The 17,597-nt window shown below is 42.9% G+C and overlaps 1 protein-coding gene across 1 annotated transcript in view; it reads left to right on the forward strand.

Moving 5' to 3' along the window:
- Nucleotides 1-17,597, forward strand: part of rptor (regulatory associated protein of MTOR, complex 1) — a 330,716-nt gene that overhangs the window by 243,354 nt on the left and 69,765 nt on the right. Inside the window, exon 22 of the mRNA XM_056279703.1 lies at nucleotides 12,076-12,194. Coding sequence (XP_056135678.1) covers nucleotides 12,076-12,194 — 119 coding nt within the window. The remainder of the gene's footprint in view (nucleotides 1-12,075; nucleotides 12,195-17,597) is intronic.

Here is a 17,597-nt window from a genome sequence, read left to right on the forward strand (position 1 = left end):
CCTAACTTATCTTATGATCATATTACAACAGCGATGTCAGCCACAAACGTTCATCTTGCCCGCACAGGGAGCCAACAGCAGGCAGTAGTTCAGGTGAGCCACAGCCTGGAGGTGCCGCTGAGAGTGGTAGCCCACAGACAGCGCAGTAGGAAGCAGGAGATACTGCAACCCGTGATCTGCAACTTGATATTAAGAAAAATGAAACTACTGTGCAGGATAGCAATACTGAAAACAATGGTTATGTAAGTGGTACTGAAGCACAGGTTATGGGTTTAGTATGCAGACACGGAGGGCAGACAGAACCAGTGAGAGACAGCTTAGGCTGAGTCAGGTCTGCAACAGGTGTCACACTGTGAAAACGCAAAAAAAAAATGAAGATGAGCAAATGTTAGAGGATGATAGCCTGTCACAGTTTACTGATATTTTGTCACAAGATAAGCAGCAGTCATCTTCATTAAAGGAGATTAATGAATTCCTTTCAGAAACGGGGAAAAGTCAGGACCGAAAATTGTGAAAGCCCCCCTAGAAAACAACATGGTAGGCATTTTTGAGGAAAAGCACTTTATGTGTTGTTTCTATATGATTTTTTTAGTGCTGAATCCATTTCTGCCGGTTACCCAGCTGTAAAACTTACTGTTTAGTCATAAACATTCATTAATTAGCATATGCGCATATTAATCTCCAAAACTGGAAATGGCTATACTTAAGCTTTTAGTTAACTTATAAAGGTGATGTAAGACTTTAAATCCATGTTTGTGATGTCCTAAAATCCACCTTTTACCATAATGCAATCATGCCACCTTTCCTTATTTGCATAATTTGCATATATTATGTAACAATTTGGTAAAAAGCAGGAAATGGTGAGATTCTTGATGATACTATATAGTCCTATAAAGAAATTCTTTTAGGTTTTAGGTTTTAAACACCAAAAGGTCAATCTCATGATTTTCTTATTGGGATAATTTGCATCAAATTAATTTAGTAATAATTAGGCCAAAACTAGGATATACACCAGCAATGTACAGATCAAAATAGGGATATGAAGTGCTTCACAGTCGTCGTAATTTCTGTATTATAATTATGAGCTGAATTCAACAACAATAATGATGCTTATGATAATGATAATGATAATAATAATAAGGCAACTTAAGCGGTTTGATCTATTTATTAAACCAAAACAAGGTTCTTACACAGGTGGTGTCATGGTCTGGTGCCCCCTCTTGTTCTCTAGTGTATTTTTATGTTGTCTTCCTCTTTGCTCCTTGTTCCCCATTCCTGTTCTGTACTGTGTCTTTCTGCATGTCCTTCCTGGTCCCCAACCCTCTGTGTGCTTCCTTGTCCCCAAACCTACTTCTCTCTCCATGCCCCTTGCTCCTAGTCCCTAGTTCATTCTCGGTCTTCTCCTTCCCAATCCCTATATCCTTATGTCTCCTTAGCTCCCTTCCTGTGTTCCTTCCTTGTCTTTTTCAGGGGGTGGTGCAGAGTGCTTAAAAATAACAAGTTAGTTATTCATACAGGTTTCACTGGAGTTTCTACACTTGCAAGATGCAGTACAAGGGTTAGGATTGCAGCCGCATCGCACTGTCTTGCATCCAGTGGTGCAGGAACAGGTGATTAGCTCCTCACATGCCTCTGGAACTGGAGGCAGTGACATGAGTTGGGGAACAAGAACATTTTCCTCCATCTTCCATCCCATATCTTCAGGCAGGGGCCGAACTGGGTGCTGTAAGTGGGCCTGCCGCCAGCATTGGTTCATTCTGTAGGTCGCTGGCTTCAAGGTGATTAGGACATGAAATGTCAGCGGTCAGGATCTTAGAAAGTATTGCCTTTGAACCTGAACGAAGCTGGCCATCAACTTGTGCCAAAGATAGAGGTACAACAAAGAGTTCATGCTTCATAATGTTGTTGAGGTTGACTGGGCGTCCTGCTTCATATGCAGTGATGAGGCACTGAAGGATGTTTTTGTCTGCCTTGACAGTTTTTGCCTTCCCACTTTTTGCGTCTGATTGTTGCACTTCATACATGGAATAAAAAGTCAAATACCTGTTCCGTTTCAGTGTATCCTTGAAAGTGACTCTTCTCTCCTCCGACGGTATCAGCCTCTCCTTGACAAATGCATCCAGCTGATCTTGCCCTTTCTGTGGAGCTTTCAATAGGTCATCTTCGATTTCCTGGGTAGCCAAGTCTTTGTTCACAATATTTTGCAGTGTCTGGGGCAGGTTCTCTGAAAACAGATCAAATCTCTGCAAGACTTTGAGCATGGCATCTTCATCTTTTGAGTCTCGCTTCATTCTGCCTTTTGTAGTTTCATTGTGGATGCAGTCATCACCTTTTCCCAGACCAAAGGCCTCTTTGGTATCATGGGTTAGTTCAGTTCGTAGATTGAAAGATAGAGCCCACCTGCTGAGAGCTGATGATGTTTTTGTGATTCCAACAATGCCTCCATTCTTTTTTCCAATACAACCTAGCCACTCTTGACTTTGGTCTGGGTCCACTTGGTTGAAGCGATGTAAAGAGCGTTTGACCACGAAGTTTCCAGCCTCAAAGTCCTTCTTCACATTCTGTGGAAGTTGGTGTGTCTCGTTCAGTTAGATGGTTCCCCAGCAAGCATAGTTGGTATGATTGTACCACATGAAGTAAGGCAACATTCGCTGGAATGCACAAAGGTGCACGTCCCAGATCCCATCTCTCTGAGCACGAGTAAACAACAGAAGAATGTGAACTATCTGCATGTAGCCCCACCAAAATCGGAAGATTGGGTTGTCGTTGGCTGCAATGTAGGCCTCTGTGACAGCTTCAAACTCTTTGGTATTTAGCCAGCTTGTTTTGATGTGGTTTACTTAAAATGTCAAGCAATTCTGGAATGGAACTAGTAGGACTAATAACTAATTAATAGTTATTATTACTACCTATTAATAACTACCACTACCACATGCTCACGAGGATAGCCTGCTGGCTGGGCTAGCTAGCTAAAAATCTATGGACTTTCCAGAATTACCTCATTGACTTATATTTTAAACAATAAACACAAAGGTAATTTAATGAAGATAAATATTAGTTACATAGAGTACAAAGTTGAATGAACTTGGATTAGGTAGGCCTCCTGGCAATAGGTAAGCTAGACTATAATGAAATCAATGAATTCCACGAATTAATGTTAGCTAGCTCGTAAGTAGAAAATAGCTAGCTAAAATCTATGGATAATCTAGCTAGCTAGCTTAATCTATTGAATTCATTGATTTCAAATAACTTCATTGACTTACATAAACACATTCATCTAATCAAAATGATTGTTAGTTACCTTTACTAGAGTAGATGGATACCAGCAAAATATTGAAAGCTACCAGCATGCATGTTGGCTTCTTGTCTGCAGTAACTCACCATCTGGGCTGCTTGCCTGCAGTAACTCTCTAACTGAATAGTCAGGTTCCATGCTCACAGTAACCCCTCAGATTGAAATAATATGGTGATATTGTACATTTTCCGAACTCTTTAGGCAAGTATTGCAGTATCTGTTTTTTGTATCTCTGGTGTTCCTAGGTGCCACAGGGTTAAAACAAAGAAAATAACTTAGGCGGAAATTGTGAAAAAATTATGTTCTTTGTGGTTTGAGAAGCTCTAGTGCCATCCATGTATGTCAGAAAGGTTCATAATTTGATTTGAATGAAAGCTGCAAATGTCCCCTTTAAAATGATACCAAACACAATATTATTGAACATTGGGAAGTGCCTTAACTGTGAGCCTAAACCAGGATAGGCAACAGCATCTAACATCCAATTTACCATAGGGGGGTGGTTATCTTGGAGAAGGAAATATAGAAAACCAGGGGCCTTATTTGAAGGGTAATCAGTGGATTCTGGTTTCGGACACCTTTAACTTTCAGAAAATGCTGGTTACCCACTTTTCCTCAAAAACGCTTACAGGGTCACATGATTCTGAAGTTACAGCCCATACTAGAACAAGTCAAAAGAAGAAGAATGATTTCCTCGATGAAACTGATGGCAGACAGTCTGTGGAAATAAAAGATTTCTTCTCTAATGTGGACAGTTTTGTTAACTCGCTTATGAAGATTGGAAAAAACGGCTGGATATGAAGAGCTTAGTAAACAGAAGAGGTTTCATCTAAAGATTCTTGACTAAACGTAGGAAAGAAGAGCAAGGAAAGGTTCCTTTTAAATGCTCAAAATTAAAAATGGATGATGCAGGAAAGGTGTTTTCCTCTTGGAAAGGTTTCACTCTCCTATTTTCCTTCCTTTTCTTTCTTTTTTATGGAAAGTTGGTGGATAGGAAGTTTAAAGGGAGGGGCGGTATGGAGATAAGCGAGGTATGGTAGCTGAGCTGAGTAAAGCTAAAAACATACTCTCTTCTTACAGGAGACACAGAGCTCTGTAGACAATAAGGTAGAGTGGGGAATGAGTTGTTTTTGAGCCATGGTGCCAACCTTAGCTGTTCTCACAGCGCCTCCTTTTAACAAATGTCTTGGCATGTAAAGTGGAGCAGGGCAGAATCCAAGTAGTTCAGGCAACAATCCAAGATACGCTTTTGTTTTCATAAATGTGTATGCTTATAATTCTGGCACCGATCATTTGAGATTGTTTAACAAACTGTGTGACAAACAAACAGTTCAATAGTAGCTCAATAATAGTAGTGGGAGGGGACTGGAGTTGAACTACACATCCTACAGTTGACAGAAACTCAAGAGAGTCTCATCCACCATCAGCTTCTTTTCTGTCCAGTGTGGTCAAGTCAAGTCAATTTTATTTGTATAGCCCACTATCATCCATCCATCCATCCATTCATCCATCCATTATCCAAACCGCTTATCCTGCTCTCAGGGTCGCGGGGATGCTGGAACTTTTCCCAGCAGTCACTGGGCGATAGGCAGGGAGACACCCTGGACAGGCCGCCAGGCCAATATCACAAATTACAAATTTTCCTCAAGGGGCTTATACAGCAACACAACATTCTGTCCTTAGACCCTCATATCGGATAAGGAACAACTCCCTAAAAAAACCCTTTAACAGGGAGAAAAAATAGGAAGAAACCTCAGGGAGCGCAACAGAGGAGGGATCTCTCTCCCAAGATGGACAACGTGCAATGGATGTTGTGTTTACAAAATTTACAGAATCATTGAAAGAGGGTAACTGAGTTATAATGGAATTATAAAATATATGGATTTATAATTTCAGTTTTATTATATTTATTTAAATTTATGGTTGCAGAAAATGACCTCAGATGTTTGGAGGAAACTTAATCCAGCAGTCAAGCAGTACACATGGGTGAAAGCTGTCGACAGTAGTGTGAGGGCAGCCAAGTTGGATAGGATTTATCCAAATCAAACATAGCAACAGGTTGATTATTCATTCATTCATCATCTTCAGCTGCTTCTCCGGGGTCGGGTCGTGGTGGCAGCAAGCTAAGTAGGGCACTCCAGACGTCCCTCTCCCCAGCAACGCCCTCCAGCACCTCCTGGGGGATCCCAAGGCGTTCCCAGGCCAGATTGGACATGTAGTCCCTCCAGCAAGTTCTGGGTCTACCCCAGGGTCTCCTTCCAGTTGGCTGTGCCTGGTAAACCTCCAAAGGAAGGCACCCAGGAAGCGATGCCCAAACCACCTCAACTGGCTCCTTTCGACGTGAAGGAGCAGCAACTCTACTCCGAGCTCCCTGCGGATGTCTGAGCTCCTCACCCTATCTCTAAGGCTGAGCCCAGACACCCTACTTCCTAAGATAGCGTGTCTCAGATCAGGAGGACAGTGGAAAACGGCTGCCATTTTGAGCCAAGAGACTGGTTTTAAATCTTTTTCTAATGGAGAGGCTGTTGGAGGAAGTGGTCAGTGCACTTCCTGGTTTCTTCAGAGAGGCACTAGGAGCAGAGTTTGGTTGAGGATCAGCCAGTTATGCGACCTGTTTTTCCATCTTTGTCCATCCATGTTGGAGTGGAGGAGCAGGAGGAAGTGAATGGGGCCATTCTGTCTTTTAAAACACCAGAACTGCAGGACTTCTCAGGAACATCAAAGAAGGCCTCATATGCAGTCACTGTAAAGGTTCTCAACAGAAGATCACTAGCCGGTGTACAGGAGTTGAGGTGGATGGGTGTGTTGACACCAGGTTCATCTCCCAAAGGTAGCAGCAGGTTCCTGCACAAACCCCCCAAAGAGAAACGCACTGCGGAGCTACAGTGGAGGTACATGGGGCTGTGGCTACGAACAGACATGTTGCACATATAGATCCTAGAGCAGGGAGTCACTGTTCTTTCTATCATGATGAAGAAACTGTACTGCACTTATGGCTCAGCTGTCCCAGATTGAGCCCTCTTATCTCTGTATTGCAGCGGTGGCTCAGAGGTTTAGGAGAGGTTTTGGAAGACAGCCTGTTCGTCTATGGTCCTAGGTACACGGCAGCACAGTGCAGACATGTCACCTTGGTTAATTTTCTGATAGGTCAGGCAAAAATGAGCATTTGGCTTAGTAGAAGAAGCAAAAAGAAAGGCCCAGGGTCCTTAGATGCTACATTCATGTTCAGGGGTCTAGCTGCTGCTCGGCGGAAAATTGAGTTCGCATATTTCAAAATGATTTCAAACTTGGAAGAATTTGTTCCTGTCTGGGGACATGGAGATGTTCCATGTACTTCAGAAAACCAATTACTTATTCTTAATTTCTGAAAAAAGGGAAGGTCTGTAGCTTTTGTTTTTGCTGTGTATGGGGATTGATGCTCAATATGTATAGGAGTGTCTGTGTTAATAGTATTATTTTAATGTGAATGAAATTTTGGACCATTAAGGACTTGATTAAAGGTTAAAAGGTCTCTCGCTCTCTCTCTCTCTCACTCTCTTCCCTCCTTCCTCTGTTTCCCTTCACCATCTCTCGTCCACCCTCTTCCCTCGTTTTTAATGTGGTAATTAGCACCACTGTTTTCCCTCTCCCCCCCACCGCCAACCCCAGGAAGAGAGGCCTACGCAGGGGAAAGAGTTTCAGTCGGGCTTTTGCTACTTCTCACTGTATCTCAAGTGAGTCCCAGTGAAAGGGCTTTGCACCTCACCTGTCCTCTGGGAGGGTACACTGTGTGAAGTGCCATTCAGGAAGAAAAGAGGGTCGTGGGAGGACGAGAAATTGATTGAAAGAGAAGAGGTGTCTCCAGAGACTGGAATGAGATTTCTCCTCAGATGGTTGGAGGAACAAAGAGAGAGAAAGAGGAGGTGTTATGCGGAGTGGGGTGGCTATGGTGGCATAATAAGAAGCAATAACGGCTGGATACCTCCACTGCTCAGCACTGTCACAGCTGACACTGAGGGGGAAAAAAGGGTAGAAGGAAGAATTGAAGCTGACAAACCAAGGAAAGAAGAAAACTATCAAGTAGGAATAAAATTTGCGGTGTATTGAGTTGGAGCTAGGTTCACTGCAGAGGCAATGAGCCGTAGCATCCGGGTTATCTGTAGCACAAGATTTGTGACTGGTAGGTTGAGGCCACGAAAAACAAACTGATGGTTGCAGTGACGCAAAGAAGTGCCTGGTCCTACAGCCCACATGCTGCTCTCTCTCTCTCTCTCTCTCTCTCTCTCTCTCTCTCTCTCTCTCTCTTTCTCGCTCTGTCTGTCTGTCTGTCTCTCTCTGTCTCTCTTTCCCTCTCTCCCTCTCTCTCTCTGTCTGTCTGTCTGTCTCTCTCTCTCTCTCTCTCTAACACATATCAGCAGTGTTGATTAGGGATGGGTATCATTGAGATTTTAACAGTACTACAGCTCTTATCGATCTGGTACTTTAACTGTACTTTTATTGGTTCTGTTTGTTATTTTTTAAGAGAAAAAAACAAAATTTAAGAACAGAATTAACCTTGCTTTATTTTTTCATGTCTGGTCAGAGCATTACTTTTAATCACTCACCCATGTTTGTATAATTCAGTGAACTCCGTGTGGGCTCCAGGCTGCTAGCATACATAACATACGTGAGGTGGATGGGCCAATGAGAGATGAACTGGGAGCGAGGCAGTCAAAAACTGCATTTCTCTGCCTGTATTTGATGCACTTCAACAAGATGTTTCTAAAGATTGCTTGTCTTTCCGCCCTTACACACAAAAGACTTGTTGCACTTGTGGCAACGAGAATTGCCAACATTGACTGTAGTGAAGTATACCCAGACTTTGTCATCCGGGTAGCGTAGCGGTCTATTCCATTGCTTACCAACATAGGGATCGGCGGTTCGAATCCCCGTGCTACCTCCGGCTTGGTCGGGCGTCCCTACAGATACAATTGGCCATGTTTGCGGGTGGGAAACTGGATGTGGGTATCGTCACTGCACTAGCGCCTCCTCTGGTTGGTTGGGGTGCCTGTTCAGGGGGGAGGATAGCATGATCCTCCCACGCGCTACGTCCCCCTGGGGAAACTTCCCACTGTCAGGTGAAAAGAAGCGGCTGGCGACTCCACATGTATCGGTGGAGACGTGGTAGTCTGCAGCCCTCCCCAGAGCGGCAGAGGGGGTGGAGCAGCGACTGGGATGGCTTGGAAGAGTGGGGTAATTGGCCGAGTACAATTGGGGAGAAAAGGGGGGAGGGGGCATGTAGTTCTCTCTCCGCCATTGTCACTAAGAGCAGGCTGTGTTTGTGTGTGTGTGTGTGTGTGCGTGTGCGTTTGTGTGCATTGCAGGCACGTGTGAGAGAGAGAGGAAGAGAGCATGCTAAAAAAAATCAACTCCAGGTCATACAATGGCTTTTTAAATATATGTATTGTTATGTGGAAGTTTCCACAGGGGGAAACAGGATTTTTAGCTGACTAAGACGGCCTCTTTCCATGGAAGAAATAAAAAAAGAAATCAAATAAGTTCATTCATTATCATCAGAACTATTATTGGTGACATTCCCTTTGAAAGCCCTTTTTTTCCTTTGCTTGTAGTTTGCACCACATGCTGATTTAGCATCAAACGTTCCCAATCATATCTCTCATGAACAGATATCTGCTAAAATAGGAAATTGCTCATATCAACTTGTTACATGATAAATTCACTCTTATGCAGGTTTTCAGTAAATATATTATTATTATTATTATTGTGCGGCACGGTGGCACAGTGGTTAGCACGGTCACCTCACAGCAAGAAGGTCCTGGGTTCAATCCCCGGGGTAGTCCAACCTTGGGGGTTGTCCCGGGTCATTCTCTGTGTGGAGTTTGCATGTTCTCCCCGTGTCTGTGTGGGTTTCCTCCGGGTGCTTCAGTTTCCTCCTACAGTCCAAAGACATCAGGCGAATCGGCCGTACTAAATTGTCCCTAGGTATGACTCTGTGTGTGTGTGTGGATGGGTGGGTGGGGGGCTGTGTGATGGCCTGGCAGCCTGTCCAGGATGTCTCCCCGCCTCCCGCCCAGTGACTGCTGGGATAGGCTCCAGCATCCCTGCGACCCTGAGTAGGGATAAGCGGTGTGGATAATGGATGGATGGATATTATTATTGTTGTTATTATTAGTAGTACATAGTAGTTACAGTAGTAGCATGGATAGTCATGGGATATTTCTCTCTCAGCACATGCACGCATTTAATTGACTTAAACCTGAACAATTTGTGTGAACTAGCTAGCTAGTGCACAGTGCCAAATGTGTACATAAAAGCAGGTGGCTTGTGTAACACAGAGCCTACAGGAACCAGAGAACCGGCATCAGACTGAAGTTCTTTCATTCATTTGGAACTGGAAATGGGCAGGGACTGAACAGAATACTGTCAATGTAAAGAGAGCGCTGGCCCCGCCCCTCGGCCCGCACATACGACAGGCTCTGAAGCGCAAGTTATACTCCCCGCGTCTGCGAGGGTCCGCGTGACGTGAACTTCGTCATCAGAGGGCGTACGGGGAGGGTCCGCGCGGACATCCGCGTACTCCAAATTGTTGTGTCCATGGGGAGTTGGTCCACGTCTGCCAGACAAGGGGTAAAACAACCGGTAAAACAAAAATGGACGCCGACTTTGAAGAGGGGAGGTCCGTCGTTACCCTCCTCTTTATAATTCATCACTAAAACACCACAGAGATAACCAGATGTGCACAAATTCACGGAAGGGAATTTCTTTTTTTCTCCAGTTGTTGCTAAATACGACAAACAAAGCAGCTCTTCTTCTTCTTGCACATATCTCACCATTTTGCCCAGAAATACGTAATGCCGATCTACTGCGCATGTGCGAAATGCATACTCCCAAGTGGACTCCAGTAAGTAGTATAAACAGAAGTAGTACGGGTTGGCGGAGTCCTCAGCTGTCCGTACACGCCCGCTCTGGAGTACATCCAGGCCCTAAAGAGAGAGATCTCCTCTGGATTGGGACTAGTGAAAATGCGTCACAGACAAATGTCTTCATCTTATTTCAAATTAGAAACGAGTTGGTGACATAAAAGGTGCAAGGTAAATACATAGGACATTTACTTTCTTAATTTCTCCAATACCGACGGCAGAACCCTTAACATCGGAGCCTATCAATACTACGGTCTTTAATAATTTGGCACCGGTGTCTGTTTAATACCGGTTTTCAGCACCCGTCCCTAGCGGTGATGAATCCCGTCAGCTTGAATGACAGCTCTGAAGCAGGGAGGTGACGCCGCCAGAAAAACAGCGCGAGGGTGAATATGATAAATAAATGAACAAGGACAACAATCAAGGGGAGATCGAGAATAAATGAAATAAAGATTATGAACGGGCCTAGGTGGGGTGCAAAAAAGCCCCATACCCTGTCACCCTCTGCTACAAGGACGAGGACAGAGATGGACTAGACTGTTTGTACAGAGCTGATTATCACTAATTATATTAATGACAATGAAATGGCTGGTCATAATGGATGAGCAGCTTAAGTAGGATCACTGTTAACAGCTGTTTGTGTGCACGCGCCCGCGCGTGTGTGTGCATGTTGCATGCGCGCACAGTGATTAATGGCGTACCTAATGTGAACTTGGACGCGGCCCTGCAAGAAATCTGACCCGAGAGGGAGATGACCCGGGCAGACACAAGACCGCTAATCAGACGACAGCTCATTAACACTGATTTGTTTTCATTGTCGTCCTAATAGGACTCGAATCTGATTGGGGGGGGGGCTGTACAGAGGTCCTGGTCCATGCACATTCATATATGAGGGTGTCTTATAAGTGTTTCAGGGCACCTGCACGCACCTGTGTGTGACCTTGCTTTTTTTTTTGCTATGCCACAATTTATGGCAAAATGAACAAAATATAACCTATTTTCACAATGCTGCATAATTTGCCATTTTATAATAATCACCTTAAAATCTGCCACGTTGGAAATTCTTAGCTATGCAAAATTGCAAATCTCACATGTATTTTACATGAGTAAAATTACACTTGGCTGCTACAATGTGTGTTCACCTTACTTCCTGCTATGTGAGACCTTCTGCCACCCTCGACTGAAACAGTTTCCTCACATTTTACATCAAATTAGAGCGGTTTTTTTTTGTTTTTGTTTTTTTTACTTCCACACACAACGTGAACTCTTATAGAACAGGAAGTTCTCTTCTTGGTTTGTACCTTACAGTGTCAGATCATTAGACGTTTGCACCTTTTAAGATTTAAAGATTCTCCTTATTATCTCTTGGCGCTGAATACGAATGCCGGGCTTTATATTTGTACATTATTCATTAATGCTATTCGTCAGTGCAAAAGAACTGGGTAATTTGTGCCCAAGTTATGTATTTTCACACATCAGTTAGCCAAATATTTGTCTGCTGGATTACCTTTTTCAGTTTTGTGCATATAAATATAAATGGTGATAAATGGGGTGGAGATTAAAAACGCAAAATTGGCCATATAATCATGGAAATTACCGCCACACAATCAATCATTTTGATCACAAATATGATCAGTGGGGACTGGTACAATATGTGCAGTTCCTTGAGTGATCATCTCACTAGCGACTTCTATGCTAAATTTAATGAGTCGCACTTATTTCGCTTTTTGTGTTTATATTAATCATCTGCAAATCAACCCACTCCCATCACCCCCCCCCCCACACACACACACACACTCCCCAATGGATCAGAAGTATTTAGGAATCAGTTAAATTCATTTAATGTGTTTCTCATGATTTATTTGTTTCTGCGTGTCTTTCCAGGTGTGTCTTTCAACAGCGTTTACACCCAAATCTGGAGAGTGCTGCTCCATTTGGCGGCCGACCCTTTCCCTGAGGTGTCTGATCTAGCCATGAAGGTCTTGAACAGCATCGCTTACAAGGTACCATGCACAGGCGCACTCATCCTTCCAACCTCTCTCTCTGTCTCCCTTATATTTTTCTGTCATTGGTAAAAAAAAAAAATTTAACTGCGTGACAGAGGAATATTTGTCACATTCTGTGCCTTGGCTGCTGTGTTTTCATCCTTTGTACTCTGTTGCATTGATTTCTTGTAATACTGATGATCCAAAGACTTGCCCGATCTGTTCCCCTAATGGCTGATTCTGTCAAACTCCAGTATGATTGTGATGGGATTTTGGGGTGTGGTTAACTTTTTTGTCTTCTTAACAGCATGTGGCAACACTGAAATTATGCAGCGCCCCACGCCCCCCTACTCATCATCCTCACACCTAGCCCCTGAAATTTCCCACCATCTAAAGACTGTAACTTTTGTGCAAATGCAATTAAGGGGAAATGACTCCCCCGAGGTTTGACTCCACAGAGAACAGAGGCTGCTGTAACCCATGCTGCAGTAATAACCTCTACTACCCCCCCCATCCCAACCCCACACCAAACCCTGAGGTGCATCCTCTCGTATTTCCTGCAGCCAGCCCTAGCAATACCCTGAGTTTCCTTCAGTCAATTCATCTGCGCATTAAGACTCCCCACTGGGGCACTATAAAAAACATTAAGACCTGATATACAACAGACTGCAGTAGACCTAACCTTTGCAGAGCCACTGCAACACTTTGCTTTTTACATGAGGCACTAAAACCGACTTGGTTCCACAATACGGGATTCTGTGTTAGACTTGACACAGTGCATAACACTTGTGCTGAATGTGTGGGTGGGTTTTATATTTAGGCTGTGGCAGCTGACAGGCAGACCACTTTTGACAGAGCAAAGATTTCTTCTACAATGCACTTTTGCTGTCATCTATTTCTAATACATTTACATTAACACATTCAGTAGAAACATTTATCCCAAGTGACTAACTAAGGAGTCGGCAATTAGCAGATAAATTGTTGTCTCCGCGACAGGCGTCACAGAGCACTAAATAGTAACAATATCATAACCAAGAGTGCATGCCATGTCAAGTGTATTAAGTGTAAGTGCAGCTTAAATTTTCATACTAATTACAACATGAAAATAACAAACAAAATTTTACTCAGAAAAACAAAATGCGGGTAATGAAATAAGCATGTTTGTGTAATTCTGTCTTACTTCCAGTCTGATCGATGGCTGTAATGGGAAGATATTATATATGAAATTTAATTCCACATTTCAGTGAGACAATTTCAAAGAATACTGAGTGTAAAATATGACACAAGACTACTTGCAAAGCAATGAATTAAAAAAAAAACTTCCTGTATCTTATTACATTGTTACACTACTTAAGGTTCACCAATACATGGAAACATCACTGCAGAGGTATTTCAAATCTCAAGAAATATGAAAGTTTTTCCATTCATTATGATGGATATATCGAATTCCATATTTCATTTTGTTCGTAATATGCATTATATTTCTATTTCTAAATATTTCTATTTGTACATTATAGCATAACAAACACTTCGATGTGTACTAACAGTATGAGAATGATACTTACAAACTAGTCCTGAATAGATTTAGTTACATAGTCCTCCACATGCACACAAACCCATGCGTTGAAGTGCAATCTTGTTGCATTTACATGCTGCTCTGCAGCCCATTTTACATTGTCAACAAATTAGCTCTTGTGCATGTGGCAGACCTGAAAACAGAACATTACAGTAATCAAGTTTATAAACCAGGGTACAACACAAGTCTGGATGACACAAACGCATGTATTAGAGTCTCTGTGTCAGCCATGGACAGAAAAGGCCGAATTTTAGCTTTGTTGTATGAAAAAAAAGCAGGCTTGGTGATTTGCTCGATGTTCTTATCAAAGGAAAAGCTAGGCTGAAACGTAACACCGATATTTTTGGCTACCACACTTTGTGAAATCAAAGATTTTTGATTGTTAGTGTTACTTGATCAAACTGGTGTCTTGTCTCTCACAGGGCCAATGACCAGCATCTGTTTTATCCAAATTTAAAGGCAGGAAATTTAGTGACTTCCAAATTTTCACAGTAGCCAAACAGGCCTCTAAATTACTCGTTTGAGTACGGTCATCAGCCCTGATCGGCACATACAGCTGAGTCTCATCCGCATACCAATAGAAATTTTCTCCATGACTGCATGTAATTTGGCCAAAAGTTGAAATATAAAGAGAGAAAAGTAGAGGGCCAAGAACCTAGCCCTGGGGTACGCCATATTTAAGGTCAGAGAATTTTGATGTGATATTATAATAGCAGACACAATGTGTTCTTCCAGATAAGTAGGAATTAAGCCAAGAGAGAGCTAAGCCAGAGACACCAAAATTACAATTTAATCTGTCTAATAGTATACAGTGATCAGTGGTGTCAGAGGCTGCACTGAGGTCCAGTAATAGAAGCATAGAGGTGGGATCAGAGTCCATAGCTAGTAGAAGATAATTCACCACTCTGTTCAGAGCAGTTTCAGAGGAGTGACAGGCCCTGAAAGCCGATGGAAAAGGTTCGTGTAGATTGTTTACTTCTATATGGATTGAAAGTTGTTGATACACAACTCTGTCTAGTACTTTAGAAAAGAATGGTAAGATTAGAGACTGGTCGGTATTTATTAAGAGACCCTGGATCGAGGTGTGGTTTCTTAAGTAGAGGTTTGACCACAGCTGTCTTAAAACTGCTGGGAACAGTGCCAGTTGTAAGTAATAAATTAATAATGTCTAGCATTGTAGGTCCCAGGAAAGGCCAGAGGTCTTTAAAAAGCTTTGCTGGTAAAGGGGTCAAGTAGGCAAGTAGTTGGTTTAGAAGCTGACACGAGCGTAGTCAAAGTATCAAGAGAGATAGTCTCAAAAGCTGTAATAACAGGGACTGTCCGTGACTCATTGTATAGATCTGCATTACAGCAGCAAACACAGTGAAGTACATGACATGTGAAACAAGATACAAAGAGAGAAACGTACAGAGTTGTTTAATTTATTCTTTTGACAATTCATTTTAAAAGGACAGACTATATGGTTGCAACACCGTATACATGCACAATTAAAAGAACATCAAGGATAACACAAAAAAGTCACAGGACCTATTTCCATTGTGTTCCTTGTTGTAGTTAGAAGAACTAGAGTAAGATAACAGGAACAAAGTGGCAATAAAAGATCAAGAGAAGCTCACTTTATACTGAGACCAATGTTAAGTTACATAAATGTTTGTTTTATAAGTATACCATCATGACTCGCTACGAGCTACTCTCGCTTTGTTGTTTGTTTTCGTGTTATATGTCACTTTTGTTGCACAAAACACGTCTTGCACAATTCTCTATGATCATCGGATTTTGCTGGACATAATTTAGACCTTTCTAAAAGCTGGAAGTCACAGGACTTGTCAAGAGAGATTACCTACAACAAACAGGTACCACCATGGAGCAACGGCCACAGACAGCACTGCCGGAGGCAAGATAAATGAGGCAGCGCTCTGGTGAGGCTACAACGACATCCTACCTGGCCTTCAATTCCCAGCATACTGCTGTCTAACGTCCACTCCCTCGGCAAGAAGCTGGACGAACCTCGTTGTTGAATAAGCTTTCAAAGGGACATGAAGGACTGTTGTGTGTTCTGCTTTACAGAGACCTGGCTGGGCCCTAACACATGTGATAGGGCTGTACAACCAGAGGGTTTTTCTGTGCACCCCATGGGCTGTTCCATGACAGATACTGGCAAGGTAAAGGGAGGTGGTGCTTCTTTGTTAACAGTTCATGGTGCACTGATGTAGAAATAGTCCCTCAGTCTTGTTCACCGGTGTTGGAACAACTAACAATAAGGTGCAGACCATTCTATCTCCCAAGGGAATTCTCCTGCGCGTTGTTAACTGCTATCTACATACTGGCGCAAGGTACTGCCACAGCAGCGCTGGACGAACTATATGGAGCCATTAGTAGGCTGGAGAACTTGCACCCTGAGGCCATTCCAATTATGGCAGGGGAATTAAACCACTGTAACCTGAAATCTGTGCTACCAAAGTTTTATCAACATGTCACCTACCCAACCAGAAGCACCAAAATTCTTGACCATTGTTAGTCCACAGTCAAGGCAGCTTACAGGTCTATCCCATGACCTCACTTTGGGAAATCCAACCACCTGTCAGTGCTCTTGCGTCCTTGGGTTCTTTGTCCTTGTGTCCCTTTCTGTGTTAAAGCAGAGAGACAGAGCACAAGAACTTCATTGTATTCTAAATACATTTGACAATAAAGTTGAACTCGGACTGCAAAATCCTGATCGCCTGTTGTCTTGAACCTTTGTCTTTAACTTTATGGTTAGTAAATGGGTAGAGGGTCAAGTTTAATACTAATGGACAGGGGATGGTCTCTCTAACGTTGGTCCAATGTGCGGATGGTCTGCTGTCATAGAAGACCTTTGTGTGGCTTTGCCAGTGGATGGATGTTCTCAGCAAGAAGGTTACTGCTGCTGTGTTCAGCCCTGACTCGCCATTACAACAATTGCAGTTTCTGTAGTGCAGTGCAGCCTCTTCACTCTCTATACATTGCTTCAATGTACCCTTTCTCCTGAGTTCGTGTCAAATACCCAACAGGTGTAAATAGTCTTTTTAAAACACTATTGTTTTGTATTGTAATCCCTTGTGTGTCTCCGATAACTGATTTCACTGAGCTGGAATCTTGCAGGCTTTTTATATTTGCGTCTGGTCCAGTTCCATGATAATTCCAGAATAATATTTCTCTTTTTCTTTTGCTTTTTTTTTCTTGGTAGCGAACCCAGGCACACAAGTTTGGATTCTTCCAGAAACATTGTGCGGTTTAATCTGACGTTCTGCTTGTGTATGCACTGGGGCAAACTCACACATAAATGGCCTTCAACTCGCATAAAAGTGCCAAATTGACGTAAAACAGACTGGGAACTCACCCGAGAGACCATGTGGTTATCAGATTTATGTCAGGACACATAGGACCACTTAATGAACTTCCCAGGTCATTGTCACTGTTGACCACAGGAAGAAGATTTAATCTTGTCCCCACACAAGACAGAAACAGACAGGACAGTGACTTGAATTGATCGATTCAAATCTCTCTCTCTCTCTCTCTCTCTCTCTCTCTCTCTCTCTCTCTCTCTCTCTCTCTCTCTCTCTCTCTCTCTCTCTCTCTCTCATTATAATCATGAATTACTTCTGAACTTTAGAGGAAAGAAGAGTTTTATTGGAGGCCTTGATCTTCCAATTTCTCTCTCTTTCACACACACACACACACACACACACACACACACACACACACACACACACACACACACACACACACACACACACACACACACACTCACACACATACATACATCCAAACCCTATCCCAGGAAACTTTGCCAAATGCTGGTAATCTTATCTGGGGTCATACATTTT

Source organism: Lampris incognitus, chromosome 5, assembly GCF_029633865.1.
Source record: "Lampris incognitus isolate fLamInc1 chromosome 5, fLamInc1.hap2, whole genome shotgun sequence".
NCBI lineage: Eukaryota > Metazoa > Chordata > Actinopteri > Lampriformes > Lampridae > Lampris > Lampris incognitus.